The following is a 26,578-nucleotide window of genomic DNA, read 5'->3' as shown; positions in this document are numbered from 1 at the left end:
CCAGCAATTTAAAAAAATTAATAGATGCTTTTCATGAAAACTCTATACTCAAGCAAGAGAATTCCATACATGCTTTCTCCCCCTCCCATTACACACATACTGGGATGAAGGCATTACTTGTTTTTCAGTTCGAAAAAGTCTGTGGATGTGCTTTGGGGCTGCCTTTGCACACGCAGTCCTGCACATCAAATTTAAATGTTTTTACTACATTGATCTGCAACAGAGTGAAGGAAGGAAAACTATTGATAGAAAAGTTTACAATGATCAAAGATGAAAAATACCCAAAAGGGCATGTTAGTGGTTTTTATATTGTTCTTTGAAATTCTTTTATTAATGATATTCATAGTTTATTCAAATGTATATTTTGATTCAAGTTGTATCACATTAGAAATCTGTTATATTTTTAATGTGCACTATATAACCACCCATCAAAATTGTGTACACTTTAATAGTAAAAGTTTTTTAACTATACTATTTGAGGCACAGTTATACACAGTATATATCTCTTATGTAGAGAGAGATGAGAGTGGGGAGTTAGCAAACTAACAAGCAGAGGTAAAAATGACCTACTGATCTAAAAAGCTCAGCAGAGTTTCTTTATACTTGTAAGTATGACTATCTTCACATTGTTCTTCTACATATATAACACAGATTCTGCATATATAGCCCACTTTAATAATTAAATTCAGTTCACAAAAAGTACCAATTATTTTCAATTACGACTGTCACCTTTATTCTCCCACAGCTGTTGATGGTAAAATTATTCACTTGGGAGTATGAAAGCCACTGATTGGTCACAGGCCTGACGACACTTTAACAGCTAGACTGTCCTGGCTTGGTGAGAAAGGGCTGCTTAATGCAAGCAGGGGGGTTTACATTAAGCGCTGCATGTAGTCCTTTGCTGTACTGTCACACACTGCCAGGAACATCAGCTCCCAGCTGGGCCTTGAATTATGTAAGAGGGACCCAGCTGCTGCAGTGTGAGCCCCCGCAGAGGCACCCGTCTCGGAGAGAGCGCTGGAGAAGCCAGACACCGCGGCCCCCTGCCTTCCTGCATACCATACCTGGACACACAGACCACTTATTCATCGCTCCGCCATCTCCGCCGAACTAACGCCGGCAACACAGCGCAAGTCAACACGGGCTCAGGTTTCAGAAAACCAAAACTGCAAGAAGTTCCGCAGTTCACGGAACTCAGCTGACTGGTGATGAATCGTACCTTCCGTCCAATGCTTTGTGAACACAGAAAAGTGGCATCACTTCTCCCATTCTTTGCTGAGGTTCCCCATATCTCTGCACAACCTGGTGACATTCCGCCCCTTCCCTTCACCTGCTTTTACAGATGTCAGATGCTAAAGTGGTGTGTCTCCTTATTTCAGAAAACCGGATTAAATAAAATGCAAAAGGAAAAACATTTTTTAAAAATTGTTTTGTATGGTTCATTGTGCAAATAGGATTCTGAAAATGGTTCTTCATGAACAATTGTAACCATTTAAAGGGTAGATATTGTTTAAAGCTTATTCATAGCTTTTTCTTCTAATCAGATTGCAGATCTCAGTTACCAGATTTTACCTACTCATAAATTAATTAAACTGAAAATTTTATTTTGATGAGCTACATGAGACCAAAATCTAGAAAAAAAACAATCTACGAGCTTGATTTCTGCTGTACTTCCTCTGGACACCAAGGTCAGTTCTGCTAGCAAATCTTTCACTGGATTTGATCCATTGTGTATCACATTCTGTCTATGTTAGCATCTGAAATTCAGATACCGCTGTATAATACATCCTTTGTAACTTCAAGCCCTCAGAATCAAATGAAGGTCATTTCTTTCTTAAAAGACGTTCCAGAAAGTCTGCTGTTGTTTCAATAAAATTTAATTTCAAAACATTTTGACAATTCTTTAGTTACCCTGATTATATGAAGTGAGATTCCTTTAAGAAAAAATGCTGCTATACGCTGTGTGAAGTACAATTATACAGCTGTTTGCAGAAAAAAAATCTCACTTAGATTTTCTGAAGGGGCACAGAAGTATTGGGAGAATTTTCTTGTAGGCCACAATCTGGAACAAGGGTTGTGCAAATAAGGGGGGAGGGTGGGGTTAGGTCATTGTGGTGATCACTTCTCTTCTAGTAACTCACCTTTACCCTGTTTTAAGAGCTGAGTGTTGTTTTTCTTCTAAGAGATGGGTACTGGGTTTCGTTTCCAACAAAAGTGTCAGGAAATCTGCACATTGGTCAGAGACAGAAGTGTTACTGGGGCCTTGTGCTACTATTACATAAATTCCATTTATAAAAAATGACATCCTTTCAAATGATGGATAAATTAATCTAAAAACAACAACAATCATTACTTTTTAGACTGATTAATTACTTCATTTATTTTAAACACTGGAAACAGGAGGATCATGTAGTCTGTTTGGTTGTTACTAACCAAGAGATCCAAAGACCACATCTGGTTGGAAGTGTCTAGGGTATCAGCTTCAACAACACGGCTGGACAGCTTGCTCCAGACTCCTACAACCCTTTGTGTAAAGAAGTGTCTCTTGCGCTCAATTATAAATACACCTCCCTGTAGCAGCCACTCTATCTTCTGGTTTGTGTTTCACTACTAATTCAAAAGAAGTCAGAACTTCATCTCTTCTTAAAGACCTCAAACATACAGTTGTTTGCACAGCACTGACTACTGTATTTTTCCCCATGGTTACTCTACGCATCCTACATTAATTAAAAATATGGCACCAGATCACTTGCTTCTTTTTCTTTTACCCACTTCAATGTGGCTCGGACTGCAGGCACCTGGCAGGGATCAGTTACTCAGCCTCTCATCAGCTGAAAGGAACGGACAGGAGTCCCAGTTGTAGCGCAGCAGCAGGACCTGCTCAAAGTGGTCGTCACTCGTGCCTTTGTGCCGCTGTGTGAGAATCTGCCCGCCGTGGCTGTAGAGGCGTTCCACAGGCACGCAGGACAACAGCGTGGTGTTGTATTTGATGAAAAGATGCCTCACAGCGGGGTACTTTTTCAGGCAGCTGGTGCACTTGCTCGTGTCTAGTAGGTAGTTTCTCACCTCGCTCTCTATGCTGTTGTTGACCTCACCGTGGGTGGTGGCGAAGTTGAAGAAGTTGTCCTCCGACTCCGAGTCCGAATCGCAGGCAGCCTTGGGGTCGCTGTTGCCGTGCAGCTCCTCCTCCACGGCTGCCACTTCGGCCAGCATCTTTTCGGCCTCTTCCCTCTCGGCAGGAGGAAGCCACCACATCCGAAATTTGGGAATTGTGAGAGTGGCTATTTTGGCTTCCCGGCTGCCCAAGAGCTTCTCAAACTTGCAGTCAATGGCTTTGATGAGGGTGTCAATGAGGTGCGCTAAGAAGCGTACGTAGGGCTTTATTTCCGATAGTTTGGTCTTCAGGGTCAGGACTGTGGGCAAAAGATAGCCCAGGAAGCATTTTTTCTCTCCCTGAATGAAGTCCAGAGAGTAGGCGAGAGGCTTTAGCACTTCCACATATTCCTGGAGGAATAACATTTCTTCGGCCTGGAAGCTTTCCACAACAAGGAGATTGCAAGCTTCCTGCAGCTGTTCATCCGTTAACGATAAGATCTTCTGGATAGCACGATATTCGTGAATCCACCTCATGGCACTGGGAACTACCACCTTCATGCTGGCGATCTCTTCTATAAAATCAGCGGCTAAGCTTGAGTTATGGGCTTTCTGCCATATGGCTAAGCACTTTGCCATGGCACTTCTGTAAAGGCCACGTGTCGCACCCTGTGACAAGGCTTGGTGAACATCACTGGAAGCAATGAGCCCGAGGGTATTAGCAGCACAGCGCTGGTGTGGTGGGAGCAGGAACTGGAGCTCCTTTATGTCACTCTCCAGGATTTCATTCACATCTTCGAAGACTGTCTCATGGCGGTGCTCGGGCACTTCCTCTTTGTAGGCAAACTGCTGGAATGCCTTGACCAAACTGCTCCCGTTGTCGGTCACCGTGCACTGCAGTTTAACCTGGATGTTGAAATGCGAGTGAATTTCGTTGAGCTTTGCCACAAGGACGTCACAGGTGGGCCTTCCCTGCAGGGGGGAACACGCCAGAGCTACTGATTTTCTCTCCAGGGTGCTGTCATCTATCCAGTGGCAGGTCACTCCAAAATAGCTGCGCCCATTAGCTGTCCAGACGTCGGCCGTACTGCACACTGAATGGACTCCCATCAGCTCTGCAGCTATCGTCTCTTTCATAGACTGGAAAGCCCACCCGATCTTTTCCACTAGAGCTTTCTGGCTCATGAGGGATCTCCCAGGCTGGAGTCCTTCAATAAGTTTAACGAAGGAGGGCTGTTCCAAGACTGAGAAGGCCTGCACATCTGCAACAATGAAGTTGAAAACCAGGGCATTCACTTTCTTCTGAGTCACAGTCTTGAATGAGCTGGAAAGCTTGGCTAGCTTTGCTGGTCTCTCCTCACTGGTGCCGTCTCTGAGCTCTCTGATGGGCAACTCAGACTTGCTGTCAGGCAACTGGCTGACTTGACCCAAATCCTCCAAATACCTCTTGTGACAGGGAGTCTTCGGCACATAGCTGGCACAGGTATCTGGATGCATTCTCTGAAAAACATCAGAACAGCCACCAATGAGAGGAGGCCAGCTGGCCCTTTGACTCATCTGATTCCATGTTTAATTCTTCTACAGTTTCACAGTCAGTAACAACCCCCCACCACCACAAGAAGGGACAGTTAAGAGCAGCTGATCTACTGTAATCTGCATGTCTTTGGTGTATGAGGACACTAGGGCACTGAGCAGACAGAACATGCACACTCCACAAAAAAGGTCAGACAGTAGTCCAACCCCCCCCCACCACCACCACCACCACCACAGGCAACAGTGTTAAGGATGGATATTTTGACAAAGGCACTTGTTAAGCATGAATTAAAATTAAAAACAAAAGAACAAGCTCCTGAATTAACTTCTTCTATTCCGGAATTACATGTTGGTCTTACCTTTATAGTGCCTTTTAGAATAACTTTTTTAAATCTCTCAGACTGAACAAGCACATAAAATGTTGTAATAAAAAATATTAAAAACATGAAGTTTGCTTTGAAAACCATGCATGAAACCATTTCAATAAAACCCACTTTTAAATTTTAATTTAGCTTTCCACATTTGAATGTGAAACACAAGTTTTAAATTTATGCTATAATAAGGATATGATTCTCCAGTATACCTCAGTAGTGCATTCACCTATACATTTTTAATATGTGCTGAATTTAGAAGTCCTAAATGGGCAATTGGGTACAAATTAAAATAATAACCATCTCTATCATTAAAACTTTAACATTCATTTCATTTTTTAAATTGACATTCATTTTTGACATTTTGCATAAAAACCTAAATGGTAAACACCAAAAATAGTGCATTCAGTTTAGCTACCCGATCTTTAATAATAATAACAAAAATAACAACTCCTGGTAAGCTTCATTACAAAGCAAACAATTAACTACTTCCTGTATTCATTACATTAGGGGTACTTTAAATATACTTGTGCTGGAATTTGTATGCATGAAAACCGCATGTTCTATTTTTCAAGTGCATCATTCCTTTGAAGCGTTTATTGTGAAAAAGAACAAACCAGTTTTGTACGGAGATTATGGAGCCGGGGTACATAAACCAGTATTGCGTCATCATAAAGCATTCCAACCAATCAGAAGCGAGGAGCGCTGCATGATTCTGGCGTCATAATCGCAGCACGCTTTTTCTGAAATGCAGTATCGGGGCAATGTTTTCATCAGCTGAGCAGTACAGGCCTTACACGTGAAACCCTTTTCGTCTTCAATAGTGACGTAACACTCAGATAACGGCGAGATCTATAGCGTTTTATGCACACTGCCTTCCTTTCCGTGGTTTCACTGGAAACTCACCTTGCCCCATTTTGACATTCCTCTTAAATGCCAGCAATTAAAATCAATCAGAATCGACTCTTACCTCTAGATGTTTTTTTAGATTTGATGTTGAGTTCTTAGATGTTGAGAGTAATTTCTCTACCGGCTTGCATAGTCTGCACTGCACCGTCACGTTCTTGCCCTTTTCCTCCTTAAAGACGAACAGGGAAGCAAACTTCCAAGAGGAAAACGCGTTGCCTTGGTTTCCATTGACCTCCATTTCCATTAGCCCTCAGACTAAGCGCAGACAACTGGGAATTTTCTCTTAATAATGCCTTCTTTCTTTGCAACACCACGCGTTTTTAATTTATTTAGCTTCTAACGCCCCCCGCACAATCCCCCCGTTTTGAAACGCCCTTCTGTTATTGTTGCCGGCGTTGAGCTCCGTGTAGCGTCTGAGGGTCCTTGCTAAATCATATCCAAAAATACATGATAAATACTACACGAGTTCAACTAATACGTTTAATTTGTGCCTCCCTGTGAAATATCTGCTGTATGTAGGGTTTATTAATAGAATAAAACCGAAAAATGAGCAGTTGAAACGCACGTCCTTGGGCAAGCGTTGTAGTAATCAGATTACAGCTGTGGGTAATCCATTACCGGTACACCTCATAGCTGACATCCCTCATGCAAAACCACCTATCGCTGCAAGGAGAGAGGAGGGCTGAGGGGAGGAGAATGAGTGACAAAGGACAGGGTTTAAAGACACAGGCAAAAAAATATACAATAACCCAGAAAAATTGTTAGTTTAGCAGAAGTTAGTCATGTCATTACATAAACTACGTTGTTCGATTAAATGCCCTGGGGGCAATTATTTTTTATTAAAAACCCTTCTGGCCTTCTGCTCTTTAGTGTCCTGTAAAAAGGAGGTACTGTAGGTGATAGGTTTTCTCTTGTTATGAAATAAAGATGTGCTGATGAAGGTCACCATGCATGGTTACTTTGCCAGACCGACCTTGACCTTATTATTTGGTGTCTAAATGGTGGGTTAATGTCGTCCACCATGAATTCATAGTGTTAAAAATAAGGTGAGAGAGATGAATGAATTTGTGACTGTTTATCTGCAATAAGATCTCATTTTCCAAGAGCAACCAAGGAAAAGTAGAATCCAGACAGCCTTCAACAGAATATTATTTATTACAACGTACGTAGAACCCTTCACACACATGCTGTAAAGAACATTATAAATGCAACGTTTAATACCAAAGGTTTTGCATTTTATTAAACAGAGGCTTTTGAGCTGCCCTCTTGAAGGTCAGGTAAATATTTTAATTTGAGCCCATGAAATTTACATCTATATCAGTCGGAAGATAATGTACTGTAGAACAAAACAGTGTGTTGGCTCTTTCAGTTTCCTGGGAGCCCTCAGGGGTGACTCTTGTTTGCTGACTTGGAATGTGGTTTACCCAGACAGCCCCAGCCCAGATAAAGCCAGTCAGAATCCCAGCTCCCACACGGCCTCCAGCCAGTACTTCCACGCCGCAGCCCATTGGAAGTTCCTCTGTGACGCTACGAAAAACTCGAGGCTCGTGCCACTGGGCTGCACAGTAAACTGAAACACAGTGGAGTGAAATCTCGCTGTGACAGTAATTGAAGAGTCCTCTCCGCTCCACTCACATAGCCGGTATAAACATCTCTGAAATTGTCTGAGCCTTCTTTGCTGTTCCCTGGGGCTACTTTTGAGCACATGTGCATGAAACCCAATTAAAATGAAAACTACTGTGCTGCAATACAAGCACCTTATCATTATGCTCAGGTCATTTTCATCAGGCCAGTGTTGTCAGTGTTTTGTTTTAATCAAACTGAGAAAGGGAAACCTTTTTCACATTTCACTAGCGTTTACTTTCCTGTTGCTCTAATTCTAATTAAATTTGGACCTGATCTTGCTATGTGGACTAGTATCAAGAGAGTTTGATCTCAGATTCCATTTTCAACCCTGTTATTAGTACATTAAACAGAGTATGATAGGAGACTTAGGAGACTTTATTTTGTCTTTTCCTTTACTAATGAAAGGAACCATTCTGATATTCACCATATTTGCATCTAAAAGTTGCAAAAATTACACGTATGTAACCACTTTTTGTGTAATGCTAGAGACAGAGAACAAATGATTCCTTTAAAACATGTATTCAGAAGTTTCTTTCCTGAATCTCCTCTCTCCTCTCGCTAACTCTTATAAATAAATGTCAAGCTATACTGGTGTGTGATTGCAGCTTTGGGGTATCAATTAACAGCTAAAGATTCTGCCTCCCTGAAATTCTCTATGTGCAGAAAACATGGGCAACCTTGGGAGCAACATACACTTTCATCTCTCAATCACCACCATGAACCCAATGGATAACAGGGCAGATTAAAACTTGTTCAGATTCTCTGCACACTGCTTTTCTCTGGTTCGACTGTGTGAAGGAGCCCTTGTTTAACACTGAGTGTATGCCATTGCTGTCTCCTGGGGTTCACTCTCACCTGCTTAGCTATATTTATTACTCTTTAAATATAGATGAGCTATTTAAGTTTTGCATACCACTTTCATTTAATAATGCAGGGCATCATTCAAATGGAATGGCAAGTTCTTGATTTTACTAAGAACAACTACATCTACCCCACACAGTTTTCACACAACCCATTGGAGACCCATTGGAGACTCTGGAAACAAAATACACACAGCATAGTAAAATAAAAAGAGCTATCCTTGTGAAACACAAGAAGACAATAGGTGTCCACCAGTAGTTTTATAATCACATTGACAATTGCTGCTAGTCCTCCTGCTCTGTGGTGCGATTCCTCTTCATTCCTGCATTGCTTTGACTTTGCAGATACAAAATACTCAAGAAGCAGAGCATCTGTTTCGGGGCTGACACCAGATCTCGTTGGCAGAAATGGCTAGTGAATCATTTGGAATAACCAAGCAAATCTTACATTTCCCAGTCACTACGGATGGGATACAGAACAGTTTGGTTGGGTGCTGACACATCACTGTGGGAGCACAGAAAAGTAAATATCTTTGCAAACATTTAGTGGGGTCCGATGTAAATAGGGGGATGCAGTCCTTTGAACAATTTGTCCAAAGGACTGGCCTAGCTTGATGATGGCAATCAAAAGAAGACATTTGAGAATCATATGTTTTAAAATACAGATATCAGAGTGCAGACAAAAGTTTTGTTTCAAAGCTAGCTGAAGAGCAAATCGCTAAAGTTTTTTTCTCTGCTCTTTCCCTGCCAGCAGGGTACAATTTGTGAAATTTCCACTGACAGAACGGAAAGGTATGCAAATTCAAAACCAACAGGAAAGTCTTGAGTGTGGAAAATATCAATCGCACATTTCATCATGAATGGGCGCAGGTAATGTCTGACACTATCAGCTAACACACACTTAGTACATTGAGTTTAGCCAATACTTAATCAAAGCAAGTATAAAAAAAACACACAGTGCAAAAAATCGCAATCCTGAAGAAGGGTCCACAGCTGAAACATTTTCATCTTACTTTCAACCTTTAAGTATGGAATAGATCTCTACTTGTTCCACAAGAAATGATCATTTTTTAAATAATATCAGCCAAGACAAACTAAACAAAAAGTTTTAAACTCTATCTTTACGGCTTTAAAAGTCCTCAAGCAGACAAAAAAATGCTAAAATGCCTTTTAAATAATATTTTAAGATTATTTTAAACTAATCAAGTGCTTTTCTAGGGAATTAATCAATCCTGTAAGGATTCATTTATTTTTAATTGGGGTTGTCTAAATTAGCCATTGTTTGCCTTGTTAACAGTTCTGCTGTTCCAAAGGGATTCTGTTTGTTGTACCCTGTGATGTATCATTACACACAACAGTACTGCTTGTATTAAGATGTTGAGCAATTATCACAGGGCAACTGCCAACTATGAAATCTTCTGTGTCCCACACACCTGCACTTTGCTATTGTGCAATGCACCATGAGAGTCTGGAAACCAGATAGATTAGAAAAATTATGATTAATCAATTAGGGCAGGGTTTTCTATTTGCACTTCTCCTGAATTATGCTGAAATACTTGAATTGTAAAAGTGGGAAAACAATCTAGACAAATGCTAATCGATTTTACTTCATACTTTCTGGAATTTCCTTTGATTTGACTAGAAGTTTTTCAACCATTGTGGATATTGTATGTTATTTACAAAAGGCTTTTTAAAGATCTTCCTTACATCTCTGACATCTTACATGATGGAAATTAATAGCCCCTCTTCTACAGCAAAGTGAAACAGTAATCTATATTAGACATGTTGTTTTGCTCTCTATATAAAACTAGCAGAAAATATTATTTATATATTCTTGCCAGTAGAAATCTACTGAGCATCATTTGGAATGTATCACTTTTATATATGCAACAAATTCACAAAGTATTATGAGTAAAATATCAGACAGGTTGCTATCAATCACTACAGAACTCTGTACTGCCTAGACCTCCTGTGCACCATCACACTTGAACCTCCCTATCAACTAGTCTGTTATAGACAATTGACACGACAATCTGCACATCTGTGTCACACCTGCTGACGTCTATCATGGTTTACAAAAAGCCGCGGTTCATCGCTAAAGAGGACTTTGCTCCAATGCTGGCCAGTCTACCTGAGTGCTGCTCCAACACAATGAGGGCAGGAAGGCGTTGTTATCATGACAAACAGGCTATATTGTTTTCTCTTGTGTTCTTGCTTCCTTCATTCATCACAAGGCTCAATGTTCAACAGATGAAATCATCTCATCCCTCGTGCCCACTCTGTTCTCTCTCCGAATGAGGTTATTTAGAGTTTCAGAAGGTCAACGTCATTCGAGTGTTTGAGGATCAGTCATGAACGATCAATTCATCAAAATGACACCAAAACAACTATTCAATATCCAAAATCTCTGTACTTCAAATTTCAAAAGACACACGGGCATAAATAGAATGAATTTTCTCTTGATTTTCTCAACTTTCTCACATAGGCTCCAGCCTATTTATTAGCTAAAGCAGTCAGAAAATGGGTGGATGGGTACTTTTCTAATCACCAATGAATGGTTCAAAACCTGAAACTTTGGGATCTAAAATCGCGGAACTGCCTTCCTTGTTGTTCTTAGGATCCATCTCCACCCTGCCTGTGCAGAGCCTTGTGCCCTTATTAATGAGGCTTTTGTATCACCATGGGGTCACAGGTGTGCTTATCCTTCCCTTCCCTCCCCCGGCACCTTGCACACAGGCAGTGACTCAGCCCAGGCCTCCTGGGGGGAAGGCTGTTTGTTATCACACAGAACAGGAATGTCGCCAAGGTGTCAGGGACACTGTCAAAACGTCCTGACAGCCAATAAACAGAAACAGAGTTCTTTTTGTCGATTTTGCACAAAGCCCAACCTGTGCAGAAGCAGGCTGCTGTGGTTTTGTCAATAAGCGCTGAGCTGGAAAGGGAAGCGTTCGATCAGCTCTTCAGGAAACAAGAACGGGCAGATTCATTTCAGTCATCCTCCTGAGCAGCTGAGGGCACCGGCTTCTCTCTTCAGCTCCCCTAAGGTGCGGAGTGAGGGGTGCAGGGCACAGAGGGCAGTTTGTGAACTTGCAGTTGAACATGTGTCACACAGACACTGACCTCTCTTCCTCTTGGTGTTTCAACAACCACCTGCCAAGAGCGAGTTGAGGAGCACCCTCCTGGTCAAATGCATCTACAGTAATCCTATTCCTCCAGTGTTTTTTTTTTTTGCTCATACTGATTAAAGGCCCGATGCATCTAGCCATTTTAAGGAGCCACATACAGTACAAAGATCTTTAATAATCTGACCTTTCCTGCTATTACTTTATTACCCATCCTGTTGTAGACCCTCTTGGTGCATATGGCTATATTCATTTATAATGAATAAAAAAGAACAGTATTCAAGACAGCACTTTCATTTAATATCAATAAGTTTAATATCAATATTGGCTCCCTTGAAATGTCTCTTCTAGAATACTACACCTACAAGTGAATGAATAACGCATGACTAAGTATTCAGTAAAGTCAGATGACATACTATTATTATCTGTTGTTAACAGGGCTCAAAAATACATTTAGTGTTATAGACTTTGTGATTTGTGAGGAATATACAGTAGCATACCAGTGCTTATACAACCGAATGTTTAAAACCTCATATTTCGAGAGAATTGTCAATAAAGCACTCTCCAATTACGACTTTTAAATCATTCTTTTAAAAAATGATTTGAAAAATCTTTATATATAGATATACAGTGGCGCAGTGGTAAGATTAGCGATGAAGTACAGTTTCACGTTCATCAGCACTCTCGCGATTATTGCCTGGAGCGACAAAAGACCATAGGTGTTCAATTTTGCGGCTTCGTCGACGGTGACGAGGTTCTGAATCGTTAAGAAAAAATAGTTGTAAAACCAAAACAAAGCACAAACCTCTATAACTACAGTCCTAGTTCTATAAAGATTGTAAGAATAGGGATAAACTACTACAAGGAATCAGTCCACCTGAGCAAACCAGATCGTAACAATGTCGACAGCCGATTATATAGACACTATGTAATATGTGCCGTTCCTGGAAGGATAACCCTCCTGCACATCAAACAGTCCGATGTAGTAAATGCGTGAATGTTAGTGTATGTAAACCATTGAGAAAGTACAACTAGCTGATGTGTGGTGAGCGTTCTGGCGCACTATGGCTGCCGTCGCATCATCCAGGTGGGGCTGCACATTGGTGGTGGTGGAGGGGAGACCCCATTACCTGTAAAGCGCTTTGAGTGGAGTGTCCAGAAAAGCGCTATATAAGTGTAAGCAATTATTATAACTATTTTTTAGGACGCAAGTTAAGTAAGCGAAAACTGAGGGGGCGGGGCAGTTCGGTTGAGGAGGCGACGCCCCCTTGTGCCCCCCGTGGCGCCGGGTCTGGTGGTAAGCATTTCAGCGCTGGGGCCCAATGAGCAATTTCTGGGGTTTATATTGTATGTTCTCCCTTTGCTTGCATATGTTCATCTGGGTTTTCTGGTTTCCTCCTTCAGTCTAAAGACATAGTGGTACAGTAGGTCAATGAGCTGCTGTGAAAACCGGCCCAGGTGTAAGTGTGTAAGTGTGTTTGCCTGTGCCTGTGATGGACTGGTATCCTGTCCTGGGTGTATCCTACCTTGCTCACTTTGCTTGCTGTCATAGGCTCTGGCTCCCCCACAGCCCTGCATTGGATAAAGCAGTTAAGAGAGTGGATGGATTATATACAGACATATGTTTCTGATGGAGGTAAAAATGAAACTGTGTGTCTTTTGCAGAAGTATCGAATCTGTGTTTTGAGACAAAATAATGTGAAAAGGGAGTGCTACTTGTAACAAGAAAGCACTGCTGATCTATGAGCTGTTTAAATTTAACAGTCATACACTTTGAGACACAGCTACTGTACCTCACAGGCAAAAAGTGTTGATTCAGGGTGTTGATACAGCTGGGACTGTAAACCGAGAATGAGCCTCATGTCCTGAGACCACAGACTCAAACTAGGAAAACAACACACAACAGTGACCTGGTAGAGACCCCGAAATCCACTGCTTTTTGTAACCACTGGAGAAATGCATGGATTGCGTTTGTACCATTCCAGGGTCTAACAAGAGATGCAGAACCATAGAGAGCACAGAGCCTATGTTACAATTTTCCATGTTTAACTCCACAAATTTCTCATTTTCAAAACTCCAGGACTTACGTCAGCATGCCCAATATAGTCTTTTTTTATTCTCCTATGAAACAGACATTGAAACAAAATGTATTTTTATCTTGAAGGAGTGATATAACTGCTGCAATATCAACCTATACCAAGACAGATTGAACAAACTGAAAACATACAGTACATGGTTGTGAAATTACATACTGTAGGGTCATAGCACCTTTGAAAGAGTTTCATTACTCTGTCAGAGTATTGAACAAGAACCGTCTCTCTATTTGCTAAACAAATAACTAAAAACAAAAATGAAAGCAGAAAACAAGTCTTTCTCTAAAGCTGGAAAAAAACAGCTTTATTAAACTTAGTATTCAATAAACACTTTGAAGATACATGTTTTTGTAAAACAAGTACTTGGAACAGAATCTGCAGTTTCTGTATTTGTTTTAGAAGCTTTCAGTTTCTTTTCTCTTTGACGCATGACAGAAAAGATGCCCTTTGTTTGGCATTGGATATGCTTTTCCAGTTGGACAACTGCATTATTTTGCTAAAACAGGCTGATAAAATCCTAATGCAAATCTATAGGTTTAACTGTATGATAATATCAGATTTCCTCTGTGGATTGCTGACTCTTCTAAGGCATTGACACATTTTACCAAGTAAAATTCTTCACTATCAATGCCTACAAATAAACAAGGGATCATGAACAGAAACTACACTGAGCTGTATTTACAATTAACAACAGGAGACACTTATTCATGTAAAGAATTGTGGGAGTATGGAACACGTTATCCATGTTGTTGAAGCCAAAACCCTGGCTTCATTCAAGAACAGGCTGGAAGAGATCTTCAGCTCAACGTGTGACGAACTACAAAATGGGCACAATGGTCTCCTCTCATTTGTAGTGTTTCTTAAGATACAAGACTCGAATTTCACTAAAGATGTCCATTTCCTGCACTGTAAAATTTGCTTTAAGTTAATATTTTCTTTATCCAGTTGCTGCTCACGTTTTGCTCAAGTTCTTAAATGTGATTATGATGGATTGTTGTGGGTACTAGTACCACATATGTAATACACAACAGAAGCCAAAATAAGAAATAATGTACAGCAAATTGATATATTGGAACCAAGAGGACATGGTACTGTAAATACTGTATGCTGTAAAAGATCCTGTTTCAGGTAGTGTGCCTCAAGAACCTGTACACATGAAAACAGTCCACTTCAGCAAAGATGTACAGGTAAATGATCATAAAACCTGATGGGGTTAAATGCTGTAAATTGGTGATTTCTCAATTCAAGTCCAGTGAAGTAGTCGTGTTACTAGAAACTGTTTCTGTGAACTGTTTGCACACTAAACAAAGCAAAATAAGAAAGCACATTCAACAAGGAATGTTTAAGAGAGAACACCCCCAAATCATTCAAAACCTCAAATGTGAGGAGATACACACAACGTTAAATAAAACACTAAGTTAAATATCTGGACAACATAACTTCATTCTCAAAGTTTATTTTTCAATTGTAAAACTGTTTGGCTTCAGTCAGTAAAATGGAGAAACTTGTCATGTCAGCTGCGGAGCCACTGTTACCTCAAAGCCGGGTTTTGGATTGTGCCATTTTGATTTTGCATGTGTCCTTTGACATTTCCATCTGTAGTGTTTACAGGAGGAAAAAGGCTGTATGGGGACTGAAGCAAAATAAGGTTTTTGGTTACCAAGGTTACAGGATGGCCATAAAAGGGAAAGGAGGAAACCTGAGATGCTGCAGTTGAAATGGAGTCCAGAAGTGCCTTCTGAAAATCAGCACCAGTCTCTCTGCTGTTTGCTGTGCAAGACATTACTGAAGCCATCTTTGACCTTGCAAGGTCTCACTGGAGCACTAGCAGACATGAGAACATTTTACAGCAATGTCTAAACATATTCATCCAGGTGGAGAAAAGACTGTTCCCCTGAGGAATTATAGTCTCTTTGTAGTGCTCCTGTGCAATTAATACAATTTCAGTTTTTCAGTGCTAATTCCTTTAAGCCACTGGGACGATTATGAACTGAAATATCCCAAAATCATTTTTTTTCGGGAAATCTTTTTGTAAGCTTTAGTTTTTTAACTCTACCGTAGTTTATTATCTTCATTAATATTACTTTTAGGGTAAAAAAAGAGAAAAATGCCATTTCTTTTTGTTTATAGGAACTTTGGAAACAGCTGCCGCCTATCAGTATTTATAGGAAGTCACTAGTTCATCGAAAGGCAAAATCTAAGATTTTGGATTATTCTGTACAATATACTGATAACACAATTAATTTCATACAATGTATGACAAAAGCATGAGAATGGATAAATATGTTTCTATGACCTGAAAATTCTTCAATGATAAATTCATAGCTGTAAATAATTTACTATCATGTTGGCCTTGATTCTTTCGTTATTGGGCAGCTGAAATTGATGTTCCTCAAATATTTCAGGAATAAAGATGGTATACAAACATAACCCCAAGTAGTATCCTATCCCACAGACACTGGCTTACAAGCAGGACTTACAATGCCACATAGGTCCAAAAGATTTTCTCTTAAAGGCAGATCACAAAACTACTGATATATCTGTTTAAAATCTGTATCTGTCTTGTGATGATGACAAATTCATCTTTTTACCTATATACTGTAATCATTTCAGGCCTGGGAAGAGAGTTGTGTATTGTCAGTTTACACTGTGCAAGAAAAGCTATCTGTATTTTGTAATAAAAACAATAGTCAATAAAGCATTAAATGACCTTCCTTTGGACAATAGCTATGAAAATAACAGGGATGGGCAGTACAATGATCTTACATCCTGTCTTACTGATTCACCCACCTTTCAATGGCAGGCCTGAAATCAAACAAAAAGCAGTAAACCTTCAAACTCAGAGCAACAAAGCACACCCATTGATAAGGGCTGTCTTGTGAAATATCAGTGATTTACACAGACCTCCAGAATTATACAGTGATGTACTGTATAGCATCATAAAGCCTTTTCTTATTTGCCTGACATCCACGCCTAGCTACCAGTCTCTCAATAGGTTGTGTAAATATTCACGAAACAAAATGTACACAGTAACACAAAAGGCAACAAACAGCCTCAAAGTACCATACATAGATGAAGTCACTCAGCAAACATACTCTACTTATTAAGATGAAGACATAATAATGTTGTGTTCCACTGCTACATTCCAGTGACAATGTCTCTGAACCATGGACATTCCATGGTCCAGAGAAACATTACTCAACCAGGCATGACACTTGTACTGTACTTCCCTGGGCATAGGAACTAGTACTGGCATGTCATTAGCTAATCCCTAATCCAAATATGGTGTGCTTTGTTGAGAGTGATTTTATTTAGATTAATGACATGATAATGAAAGCAGTTTTCACAGCTAACAAATATCCATCCACCACCTTCTAATCTGCTTTGTCCAGTACAGGTTTGAAGGGGAGCCAGAGCCTATTGCCTATCCCAGCAAGCTACAGGTACAAGGCGGGATACCCTCTGGATGGGATACCAGTCCAAATAGTTAAGATATATATTTTTATATTATATTTGTATTCTTACTGTAATTGTTTGTTGAACAGTTAGTTACATTAACACATCTCTAATATGGCTATATTTTATAAAAGAATAACAAATGATTTGGTGTAACAATGGATCTTTACATTACCGTCCCCTAACAGATAACATCATAGTTATGCATTTTTTTACACACACAGAATTGTAATGGACCTTTCTTAAGTCGTTACAATTAATCTCCCTGTTCTTTCCCATGCCCCCCACATTAATGCACACACAACCACTGGAAAAGAAATGCAGTGTTTTAGGAGAAAAAAAACTTCACTGTCGCCATGGAAATGGCCTATACACAAGTCAGGCCCTGCTGGTCTTTCATGCACCACTGAAGGGGTCAGGCTTTATCAAGCTGGGGCACATTACCCTATAGACATGAATCCTGCACATTAATTTGTAAGTGAAGTAAAAAGATAACACCTGTTAATCAAGTGGTAGACATTTCCATTAATCACGTATATCTACCTGCCTTTAAATAATACAAGACACAAACTTGCTTGTTGACTTAGTTTAATTGAACTTCAGGACATCTCATTCTATCTACATTAAAGAACAGAAACCTGTCTGTACAAACTGCCACTTGATTGGAATGCAATCAGAAGTGAGCCCTGGCTTTCTTTGGAAATATGGATGTCCAAATCCATAGCAAAAGTGAACAGCACTCACTTTTAACACCTGTACTAGGGAGGATAAGAATTTGGAAATTAAAGCAGGATGTACTGTACTGCTTTACACAAAGAGTGGTAAGTAGGTCTGGCTAACCAGCCCTGCTGCCAGATCTCGCAAAATGGCAAAGATGGTCTGAATAGCTTTCTTGCACTTTCTTCCTCTTAGGAAGATTCCTTGAAAACATTTACATTTAAGAAGTGGTTGGATAATAAAGCAAACAATGTCCTTCTCTTTGGTGCTACCTGTCTCATGTTCTTACATTTCTAAGCAGCAAACAATGTTATTCTTGGTAATGGAAAGGGGTGGATTTTGCTTTGCAGTGTTTTTAGGTTGAAATCTTGTGTCTCTTGAAAACAGATGTTAGTTTAAGGAAGCTACATCTAGATTAGGAAACACAGGAGGTGACAGGAAGTATCCCTAGAAAGGACAATAGCTTTCCACGAATTGTTTTGAAGAAAAAAAAACAGAACATCAGCAGATCAACATTTACTGACAACATGCAGATCTAGATGTTTCCTTTGTCACTCTGCTGTCTGAACTAAAAGGGATTCAAAACAGAAACAATAACTAGAATGAAAAAGAAGATTGTTCAGAATATTTAAAGCAAACCAAAGAAAACAGGGATAACTGATGCTAAATCCTGAAAGTCCCAGTCTTCCAGTCCGAAGCCCTTAGCTTGAGACAGACAGTGGCTAGAGGACTCACTAAGGCCTCTCTGCCAGACAAGTACCTGGCAACAGGCCCAGCATAAGGGAGCTGGGATTCATGCAGGAGCATCACCAGGGCAACCAACCACCACCTCCCGCCCCCCTACAACACACGCACACAAGAGCGGGCCATATCCTGAGGGCCAAGGATAGATTGATCACACCTTGCCTGGCCTGGCCATCTTTGCTTGGAATTGCAGAAGGGCTCGGTTAGCCCAGTGTACACGATAATCCTGCACAACTGGCCCACTATGACAAAACTCTAAAGGCAATAGAACACATAAATAAATCAGGTTCTTATCAGTATACAGTCCACCAGCCAATCCAATTAACTTTTCTATTCAGGATATTTTTGTTTTCATAGACAAAACTGCTTGAGAAAGTTATATTGCAAGGGTGCCATCTAATGCATATGGCCTCCAAGAAAGTCTCCCTTCTTCTAAAATCCAAAAAGGAAACATGCTTCCGAGCACTACAGCAGAATAGATTGCAACAGCTCCTCGATTGCCATTTTCTACTCACACTGCATTGAGTCTTCTGCAGTTGGGCAACACACTGAAACAGATAGACCACGCAGGAGTGTGTGCACGAGTCCGTCATCTTATTTCATAGGTGTCTGTGAGGCACAATTCACACCACCTCTGCAGCTTTTTCTAAAAAAAAGCTAAGAATCACACATGTAGAAATTATTTTGCAAGTTTGATAAATGTAAAATACATTTCTATACCTTGAGCCAATGAACTCGTCCAAACAGCAGTACAAAATGACAAGTGTGCATAAACCCCACTGAGCTTAGCTGGAAACTGGGATGTGTACCACTACTACATGTTTCCTAGCAGCAATCTCAAATTAAAAACTTCTTCAGGAGGACCAAACTCAGAAGCTGTCATTGGAGGATCTGAACGCACATTCTCTAAATATGAATTAAAGATGCTGTAGTAAATGCAGTAATGCATCAATTTTAGGAGTTATACATTAATGGATACCGGTGGAACATTTCCCCCTCCCCATAAGATTGTTAATTTTGCACATTACTGCAATCAGAGTTTCTTTAAAATACAAAATCAAATGCAAATGCTTGTAGCCAAGCAACTGCACTTTTCTTTTTCATATGTTCTGCGTTAGTCTAGATGGAATTTTCACATCCTAAAAAAGAAAAGCACCTTTTTCCTCACCTCACTGCCCTACCCAATCCTTGTGGGACTTGGCAAATAAGCCTCCGACTTTATGGCCCAAGCTCACCGGTCTCAGCGACAGCATCGGCTTCAAGAAATACAGATCACCCCACCAGTACCTCTACCGAGCAGGCCCCATATTCAAATGTGGCAACTCAGTGGTATTTTACCACAGTCTCATGCAAACTCTGAGCCTAAAGACCTTTTCTCTCCCCATTTGAATACGTACACAAAGAACTCATAGACATGATAAAAGGTCGTGTCAGTGTTTATCTGATTTTTTAACAGCAATAACATTTTAAAATGGGTACAAGGTCAACAGGCAGACATTCCCAGGAGCAAATGTTAAGGTACGAAATTTAGTCATCTTGAAAACTAGTCCCCCACAGCCACCTGGTGGTGAGTATGAGCCATGACAAGATTCCAAAATCTTCACAGTCAACGAAGGCCATCATCAGCTTCCTGACTGTACACTTCCCAAATTCATTGCAAACCCCAAATAAGATGGTGGATATTTTCCTTTGTTTTGGCAATTACCAGGAAAGAGATGACTGGTGTACTCAGATGAGACTTAAAAAACAACACGCTGAAGTCTGGATATGGTGTATTTTAAAAATACACTTGCTGACTCTGAATTGGATCCTTCAAGCTGTGCTCCAGCACAAGCGCAGCAGGATCAGGTGGCCAGGGCTTGCACAGCCCCCAGTGGAGCCGGGATCACTGCGGCTTCCTGTGCAGCTGCAATCTTATGAGGGTGCAGGTGAGGGCGTGCCTCTCTCCCAGTCAGCCCTGGGCCTCCTGCATGTTGTGCGCCGTGTGGAGACGGGGGAAGTGGGTCACAGAGCCCTTTTGCACTTCCTCTTCTCCATGTGTGGGGACAGGGGTTGGCGTGTGAGCCGAGACAGAATGATGCTATTGACAATGCCGAACTGGGTGGGTATGTCATAAACAAGAATTGTAAATTCTAAATATAACCGCAGAACAATATGGACTTGAATACTTGTCTCCATTATTCATTTTATTCACTGAAAAAAAGTGCAGAAAAGTTGGACAGGAAAGCCTTAAACGCACTAGGAGAAATTACTGGAATTAATTATTCAAGAACTCCTGAAATACAACTGCAACCACTGATACCAATCCTACCAAGTTTTAGTTTGTTGGGGAAAAACATCAGGATACACAAACATTTTTACAACTTGATCTTAACACAAAAATACATGTTTGAGTCTGTCAGAAATTACAGTTGTAAAATGAGAAAAGCGTGTACCAACGAATTTTGATATTGACATATAAAATTCTCAAAATCCAAACAAAAAAAAACAACTTCTTTGCAGCATCGGCTTTTACGATAATTTGAAAGCGTTTGGTCTGTGATGTGGTTGAAGACTCACAGGAATCTACAGTATCTTGAACTGCTTCTACTGACCCATCCATGTGTCATTACAGCTTATGTCCACCTGAGGGCACTCCAGAGAGCCTTTTCCGAGTCAAGGCACAGAGGTTCCCTGATTTAAGCATAGATAACAATCAGTGTGAAGGACTTCAGTCCTCCCTTGCCAAGCTCAGTGTGGGTTTTGTAGTCTGTCCAGACTGGTGGAACTGGAGCCCTGCCTCTCCTGTTTCAGGGTCTTCAGGTGGCGATACGCCTGCACCACGCGCTCCCTCTCTTCCAGCATTATCCTCTGTCGTGCCATGGAAGGCTTGGCAGTAGAGACGGGGGATGATCCAAGCAAATGACTCAGCAACAGGCCCTTCATTCCACCCTGCAACACAAAACATGGAACTGCCGAGACTCTCAAGATGGGCCAAACAGCCTTTCAGAAAGGCTGCATTTGGAACAGAATAGCAAGATCATAGCTCCCCATGTGAGAGTTAGGGAGGCTAATGCCAGCCAAGATATTTCACTCCGAAAAAGCAAAAATGAAGTAGTCTGATTTTATGCTTGCAGTGCCAAATGTATCATGGGACTGTAGTCTCATAATTAGGAATGCATTCTACTTAGAAGCTCTCATTCCACATTCTGGATAAATTATTACAGGAAATTCATTATTCATAACAAAGTTAATGCAAATGTAAATCCACACCATGTAAGAGATTCAATAAATTGCTTCTGTAGTGTGTACAGTTGGATTCGACCTGGCACATTCCAAGACTAACGCACACAGCCCACACACCTGACGGCATGTGTACATGTCCACAACAGCTGGAATGCCGTTAGAAATCCTGGGGAATGCCATCACTGAAACACCTCAACCCTGGTACCAGAAGGCCAGTGTGCAGGTTCTCAAGATCTGCACCTGAGGAGCTGGGGGGAGCCGTTGTTTCAGGAACCAGATGTCTGAGCTCATTTTAAAACTATTTTGTAATAAAAATCCACAGACACACCAGCCTCTGTGGACCAGAACTGGACAGCTCAACTTACAGTCGAAAGTGCTTAGCACACGGCTGCCTGGAGGACAGAGGGTTTCCGTCTTTCTCTCCACCTCAACCCAATTCAAATCATTACTTGCTTAATAAGACAGGCTAAAGCCTTTTGTTGTTCGTAAGTAGCTGGAGATTGACCAAAAACTATAAAACTTGCTGGGCAGAACCCTCTGAGGACTGGAACTGAGCATCCCTGGCATCAGAATTTAGAGCTCTGACAAACCTGTTCTTTTTTTCTTGGATACACTGCTGTCCCATCTTCCCATCTCTACACCTTACCTTGGCCTTGTTCGGTGCCTTCTTTGGCTTTGCTGTGAGGGAAGGGGGTTCCATGGCAACTTCACCAAATTCCACTTTATCTGGGGAGAAGAGAAAAAGACCAAAATAACACAGCATATCAATCTCAGGCCCTTCCAAAAGCTGCAGAGACCCAGACAGCGTCAACAGGTGGATGCTGCACATTGGTGGTGGTGGAGGGGAGACCCCATTACCTGTAAAGCGCTTTGAGTGGAGTGTCCAGAAAAGCGCTATATAAGTGTAAGCAATTATTATTATTAATTATAACACTCGGGGACGCACGATTTCTACACAAACCTGTAAACTTCTCCTCCTCCCTTTTCTGTTCTCGCTTTTCTTCCTTCTTCTTCAGTAACCTTTTCAGACGGATCTTGTCAAACCTGAGAAGACGAAAGATTTTTTTTTCTCCAGAAAACATGTAACATTCATGGAGGAAAGCACAGGTCTCGGCTCGGATACGCTTACTCTTTTTTCTTTTCCGACTTCTGCCTTTCTGAAGGCTCATCCGTCTCCGGGTGGCGCTCTATCTGGTTCTTGGTGAGAAACATTACATGATGGGTCTCCTGATCCATGCGTCTCAAATACGAGCTCTCGGACTCCCACTTTCCCCTGCGGAACTTCGGTACGGGGATGTCCGTTAGGTCTTGAAGTGAGTCTGCTGCCTGGCGTGGCTTGGAGTCTATACCAGTACCATGCCAGAGGGAAAAAAAATTAAAGACTTGCTCAGACACTTCAGATCATTGAACGCAAGCCTTTGAAACAGATGTGGAGATGGTATGCACCTTTTCGAAGCCCCGTCCAGTTCAGTTATGCCCAAAGATAATTTCTGTCATTTAAAACTAAAACCGAAACTCGGTCTTCAGTCCGGGAGGAAAATGTATTATTAGTGTCGTTCGAGGTTTCTACCTTTTTTCTTCTTTTTAACGATCCGTGTGTTCATTTTCTCTTTGCTCTTCATGATTTCTCGGAGCCGGTAGGGGATATGGTCGAGGTCATCCTCATTCCCGGACCTGGGTTCTCTTTTCTGCTTTTTGCTGCAGGGCAACACGAACCACATTGGAGACCCATCGTTTCAATGGGGGGTACAGTATAAACATTGCATGCAGTCAGCCACCGTATTATAACACACCACTATTTGAGAGAAATTGACCAGTGCTTACAGTTTTCCAGAAAAAGACTTAACTACCCTTTTATAGAACGAATGCGTGGCAAAGCGCCGATTTCAGATCCTTATAAACTACATACAGTATCACGAACATTTAACAGGTTAAGATCCGTAGCTCATACTCTTTGCAGAATAAAAAGATCGTAACAGCCAGAACGTACCGCTGGGGTTGTTCCTTCCTGGAGCCTTGTGGATCGACAGCTTTATTCTTTCTGTGTTTTGCCATACTCTGTTTTACGGTCAACGTATAAAGGTACTTAAAATTATACAGCAAAACCGCCTGACTAACACATGGCAAAAAAAACAACACGGAAACACTAACACTTTAACCTCTCACCTCTAACCTCAGAGTGTCTCCGCCCATCGCTTGTTTTCCGACTTTCCTATTCGCCGAAGCATCCTGCAAGTCGAGCTGCTATTGGTTAAATGTCAATGTGTTGGCCCGCCTTTGTTTTGGTTTCACAGTCACCTAGAAGACCTAAATGGGCGAGGTACTACTGGAAGAGAACTAGAATATAAAGACGAAATGTTAAATTGTAACAGAAAATTATTGACGAAAATATGTTCATGTTCTATTAAGTAAGATAATGCGCTGGATATATTTTAAGATCAAAGGTCTAGCGTCTGCTCTTCGGAAGGTAAGCGCAAAACTGGGGACAGGCGATAGAGTTCGTCCGTGGATGAGTTTTTGTAATCAGCCCATTACCCTTTATGGACCTCCGAAAGACAGTGCAATACAGCGGGATTATTGAACTTTTCATTACAGGACAATTTGTAGTCCCATTCACTGTAGGTGCGTGTGTGTGTGTGATTCAGTCTATCTCGGGAAGGCTGAGATCCGTGCTTTACGTGCACGGAAGTGAAATGAAGTACAGTTTTATGGTAAGGAGTGAATGAATAATTATTCTATAATAATGAATCTATAAAATTGATTTACGAAAAATAAGTCATAACAATTAAATTGTGATGGGCAGATAAACAGGTAAGTTTTTATTTGATTTATGAGTGTGTTTTATGTATTTATTGGCAGGATGAGTATTAAGGAGTGGGAACGTTGTCCTATGGATGCCCTAGAACTGAAGTCCTGTTTTCCGTGACTGTTGACAGATCCTATATAGTGTAGCATTGGAGGAGTGTTAAAGATTACTGTCGGTGAGTAGGAAAAGTCTGAAATCTTAAAGATGACTTTCTTTAAGATCTTTTTTTTTACTTGCTTTCAGGTGGAGGTGCAGGAAGCTCTGAGGCAGATGACGACTGGCACTGTGTGTCCATGGCCTCCCCTACGGCAGCCGGGTGCGGCTCACTTAGCCCTCCTCTATCGGAGGCACAGGGGCCTCTCCACCCACCCAGACTCCGAACACGTTGGGAACTCCGCCAGATTCACTCAGACTGGCACGCCCCCTGGGCGCGGTAGCCCGGCAACCAAGGAGGGGCGGGGAAATCCAGAGCCACAGGGCCCTCCCCTCCCTCCCACGTACTGCTGCATGAGTGGGTGCCCGAGCTGCGTGTGGATCGCTCATGCCCAGGAGCTGCTGGAGTACTACCGCGACGGCGGGGAGAAGGCCCTGGCCGCCATCGAGGAGCACGTCCAGGACGAGAACATGAAGACCTTCCTGAAAATGGAGATCAGGCTGCTGAAGAAAACCTAATTTCCCAGACGGTGCACACGATCTCTTTCCAAAAGAGTGTTATTGCTCGGAGCTTAATAGAATGGCTGGACTGTAGGCGTCGCCAGCTGACGGTTTTAGCTCTGTCACTCCTGGCGGAGCGAGATCTCGGTCTGGTACTGTTCAGATTGGTGGAGCATCAGCTTGAGTACAATGAGTGGGATCTTGGGTGGGATACCTTCACGGGACCTTCTGCGTCTCATCCCAATGGGGAGAGCTGAGACAATCAAGTTTGTCAGAACTGTCTGAGTTGCAAAATGTCCTCATGATTTACCTCATTATGTGTCAACCATTTACCAACCAACCAACTAAGTACCTCCAGTATCTCACCAATCTGTGAAGTTTATATTACCTATTTATTTTTTTGCTCTACAGAGCAAGCCCTGGCGTTCTTCACACTATCTGATCAATATACTGTAATGCAGTGCCTATTGATTATTTTTTTTCTGAGATGGACTCAGGGTTCACAGTGTCCTGAACAGGGGTAGGGCAGTGGGTGTAACCTGCCTCCCTGAGGTGCCCACACCCTTGATAAGAAGGGCAGATGTGTAAAGCACACTAGTAATGTAACATCAGAACTCATGCATAAGGCTGCATTTTATTCTTCCCATCTTTAAAACATGATGGTTTTCATTTCTTGCACAGGAGTGACAGCCTGTTGAAATCTAAAGTGCATGAATTCTAACAGCATCTGCCATACTTCCGAATTTAGACATCTCATCTCAGTATTTTAAATTATTTATTTAGTTCTACTGATTTTATGTATTTAACAATCAAGAGTGAATTAGAAAATGCAATAATTTAATGCATACTAATGTAATTTCTGAAAACATCCTGAAGAAAAATTAGAATACGCTAATAAGAAAGTAGTTTGAAGGTTAGCTGTTCCTGTGCAACTTTTAGGATTTTAATAGCAAAACCATTGTGTAGAATGTAGTTAGAATGAGTGGGATGAAGTTAATTTGACACAAAGACGTTGTATTTGTGTCAGATAACCACTAGGTAGTGTCTTAGCTGGCACATTTAAAAATGTTACACCTGTTCTCAAGAGAGACCCAGTGAGAGTCTGCGGTATACCAATATTGTAAATGAATGTACTGAGTATTAAATTGGATCTGTCTGTGAGTAAAAGCTACATTGACAAGAATTCTATGTTATGTATGAAGGTACATTTTTAAATAAGACACACATTTTTATAGTCAAACTCACTGTAGAATATTCTGACCACTACAATATTTGAGTCCCAAGAATGAATAAATATGAATGTATTTTCATCATAATGTCTTTACAGCGGGTCAGCAGTGTTTGAATTAAATACTAATTTGCTTAAAAA

At 41.2% G+C, this 26,578-nt stretch overlaps 3 protein-coding genes across 3 annotated transcripts; 1 reads left to right on the top strand and 2 right to left on the bottom strand.

Moving 5' to 3' along the window:
* Nucleotides 1-487: 487 nt before the first annotated feature.
* zbedx (zinc finger BED-type containing X) lies at nucleotides 488-6,525 on the bottom strand. Its single transcript, XM_006635430.3, has 2 exons — nucleotides 5,968-6,525; nucleotides 488-4,593 (listed from the first exon to the last, which is right to left on the bottom strand). The coding sequence occupies exons 1-2, from the start codon at nucleotides 6,148-6,150 to the stop codon at nucleotides 2,809-2,811; spliced, it is 1,968 nt and encodes a 655-aa protein (XP_006635493.2). The 5' UTR covers nucleotides 6,151-6,525; the 3' UTR covers nucleotides 488-2,808.
* A 13,417-nt stretch (nucleotides 6,526-19,942) lies between these two features.
* Nucleotides 19,943-23,911, bottom strand: ccdc137 (coiled-coil domain containing 137). The gene is made up of 6 exons (XM_015355941.2): nucleotides 23,740-23,911; nucleotides 23,320-23,447; nucleotides 22,879-23,092; nucleotides 22,711-22,793; nucleotides 22,396-22,475; nucleotides 19,943-21,455 (listed from the first exon to the last, which is right to left on the bottom strand). Exons 1-6 carry the CDS (start codon nucleotides 23,802-23,804, stop codon nucleotides 21,255-21,257), a joined length of 771 nt encoding a protein of 256 aa, XP_015211427.2. The 5' UTR covers nucleotides 23,805-23,911; the 3' UTR covers nucleotides 19,943-21,254.
* Nucleotides 23,912-24,023: 112 nt separating this feature from the next.
* On the top strand, nucleotides 24,024-26,578 carry oxld1 (oxidoreductase-like domain containing 1). Its single transcript, XM_015356023.2, has 2 exons — nucleotides 24,024-24,216; nucleotides 24,799-26,578. Exons 1-2 carry the CDS (start codon nucleotides 24,166-24,168, stop codon nucleotides 25,225-25,227), a joined length of 480 nt encoding a protein of 159 aa, XP_015211509.1. The 5' UTR covers nucleotides 24,024-24,165; the 3' UTR covers nucleotides 25,228-26,578.

The sequence above is a fragment of the Lepisosteus oculatus genome, chromosome 9 (genome assembly GCF_040954835.1).
Source record: "Lepisosteus oculatus isolate fLepOcu1 chromosome 9, fLepOcu1.hap2, whole genome shotgun sequence".
Lineage (NCBI taxonomy): Eukaryota > Metazoa > Chordata > Actinopteri > Semionotiformes > Lepisosteidae > Lepisosteus > Lepisosteus oculatus.
Note: the sequence above shows the minus strand (reverse complement) of the source record. Positions and strands in the feature narration are given on the sequence as shown.

Excerpts from the sequence above, each read along its gene's own strand:
- zbedx (XM_006635430.3), bottom strand. The coding sequence starts at position 6,150 with ATGGAAATGGAGGTCAATGGAAACCAAGGCAACGCGTTTTCCTCTTGG. Across the intron at positions 4,594-5,967 it reads ATCTAAAAAAACATCTAGAG|AGAATGCATCCAGATACCTG; the intron begins GTAAGAGTCGAT and ends GATGTTTTTCAG.
- ccdc137 (XM_015355941.2), bottom strand. The coding sequence starts at position 23,804 with ATGGCAAAACACAGAAAGAATAAAGCTGTCGATCCACAAGGCTCCAGG. Across the intron at positions 22,794-22,878 it reads AAGTCGGAAAAGAAAAAAGA|GTTTGACAAGATCCGTCTGA; the intron begins GTAAGCGTATCC and ends TCGTCTTCTCAG. Across the intron at positions 21,456-22,395 it reads AGGCACCGAACAAGGCCAAG|GGTGGAATGAAGGGCCTGTT; the intron begins GTAAGGTGTAGA and ends TTTGTGTTGCAG.
- oxld1 (XM_015356023.2), top strand. The coding sequence starts at position 24,166 with ATGCGCTGGATATATTTTAAGATCAAAGGTCTAGCGTCTGCTCTTCGG. Across the intron at positions 24,217-24,798 it reads TAGCGTCTGCTCTTCGGAAG|GTGGAGGTGCAGGAAGCTCT; the intron begins GTAAGCGCAAAA and ends ACTTGCTTTCAG.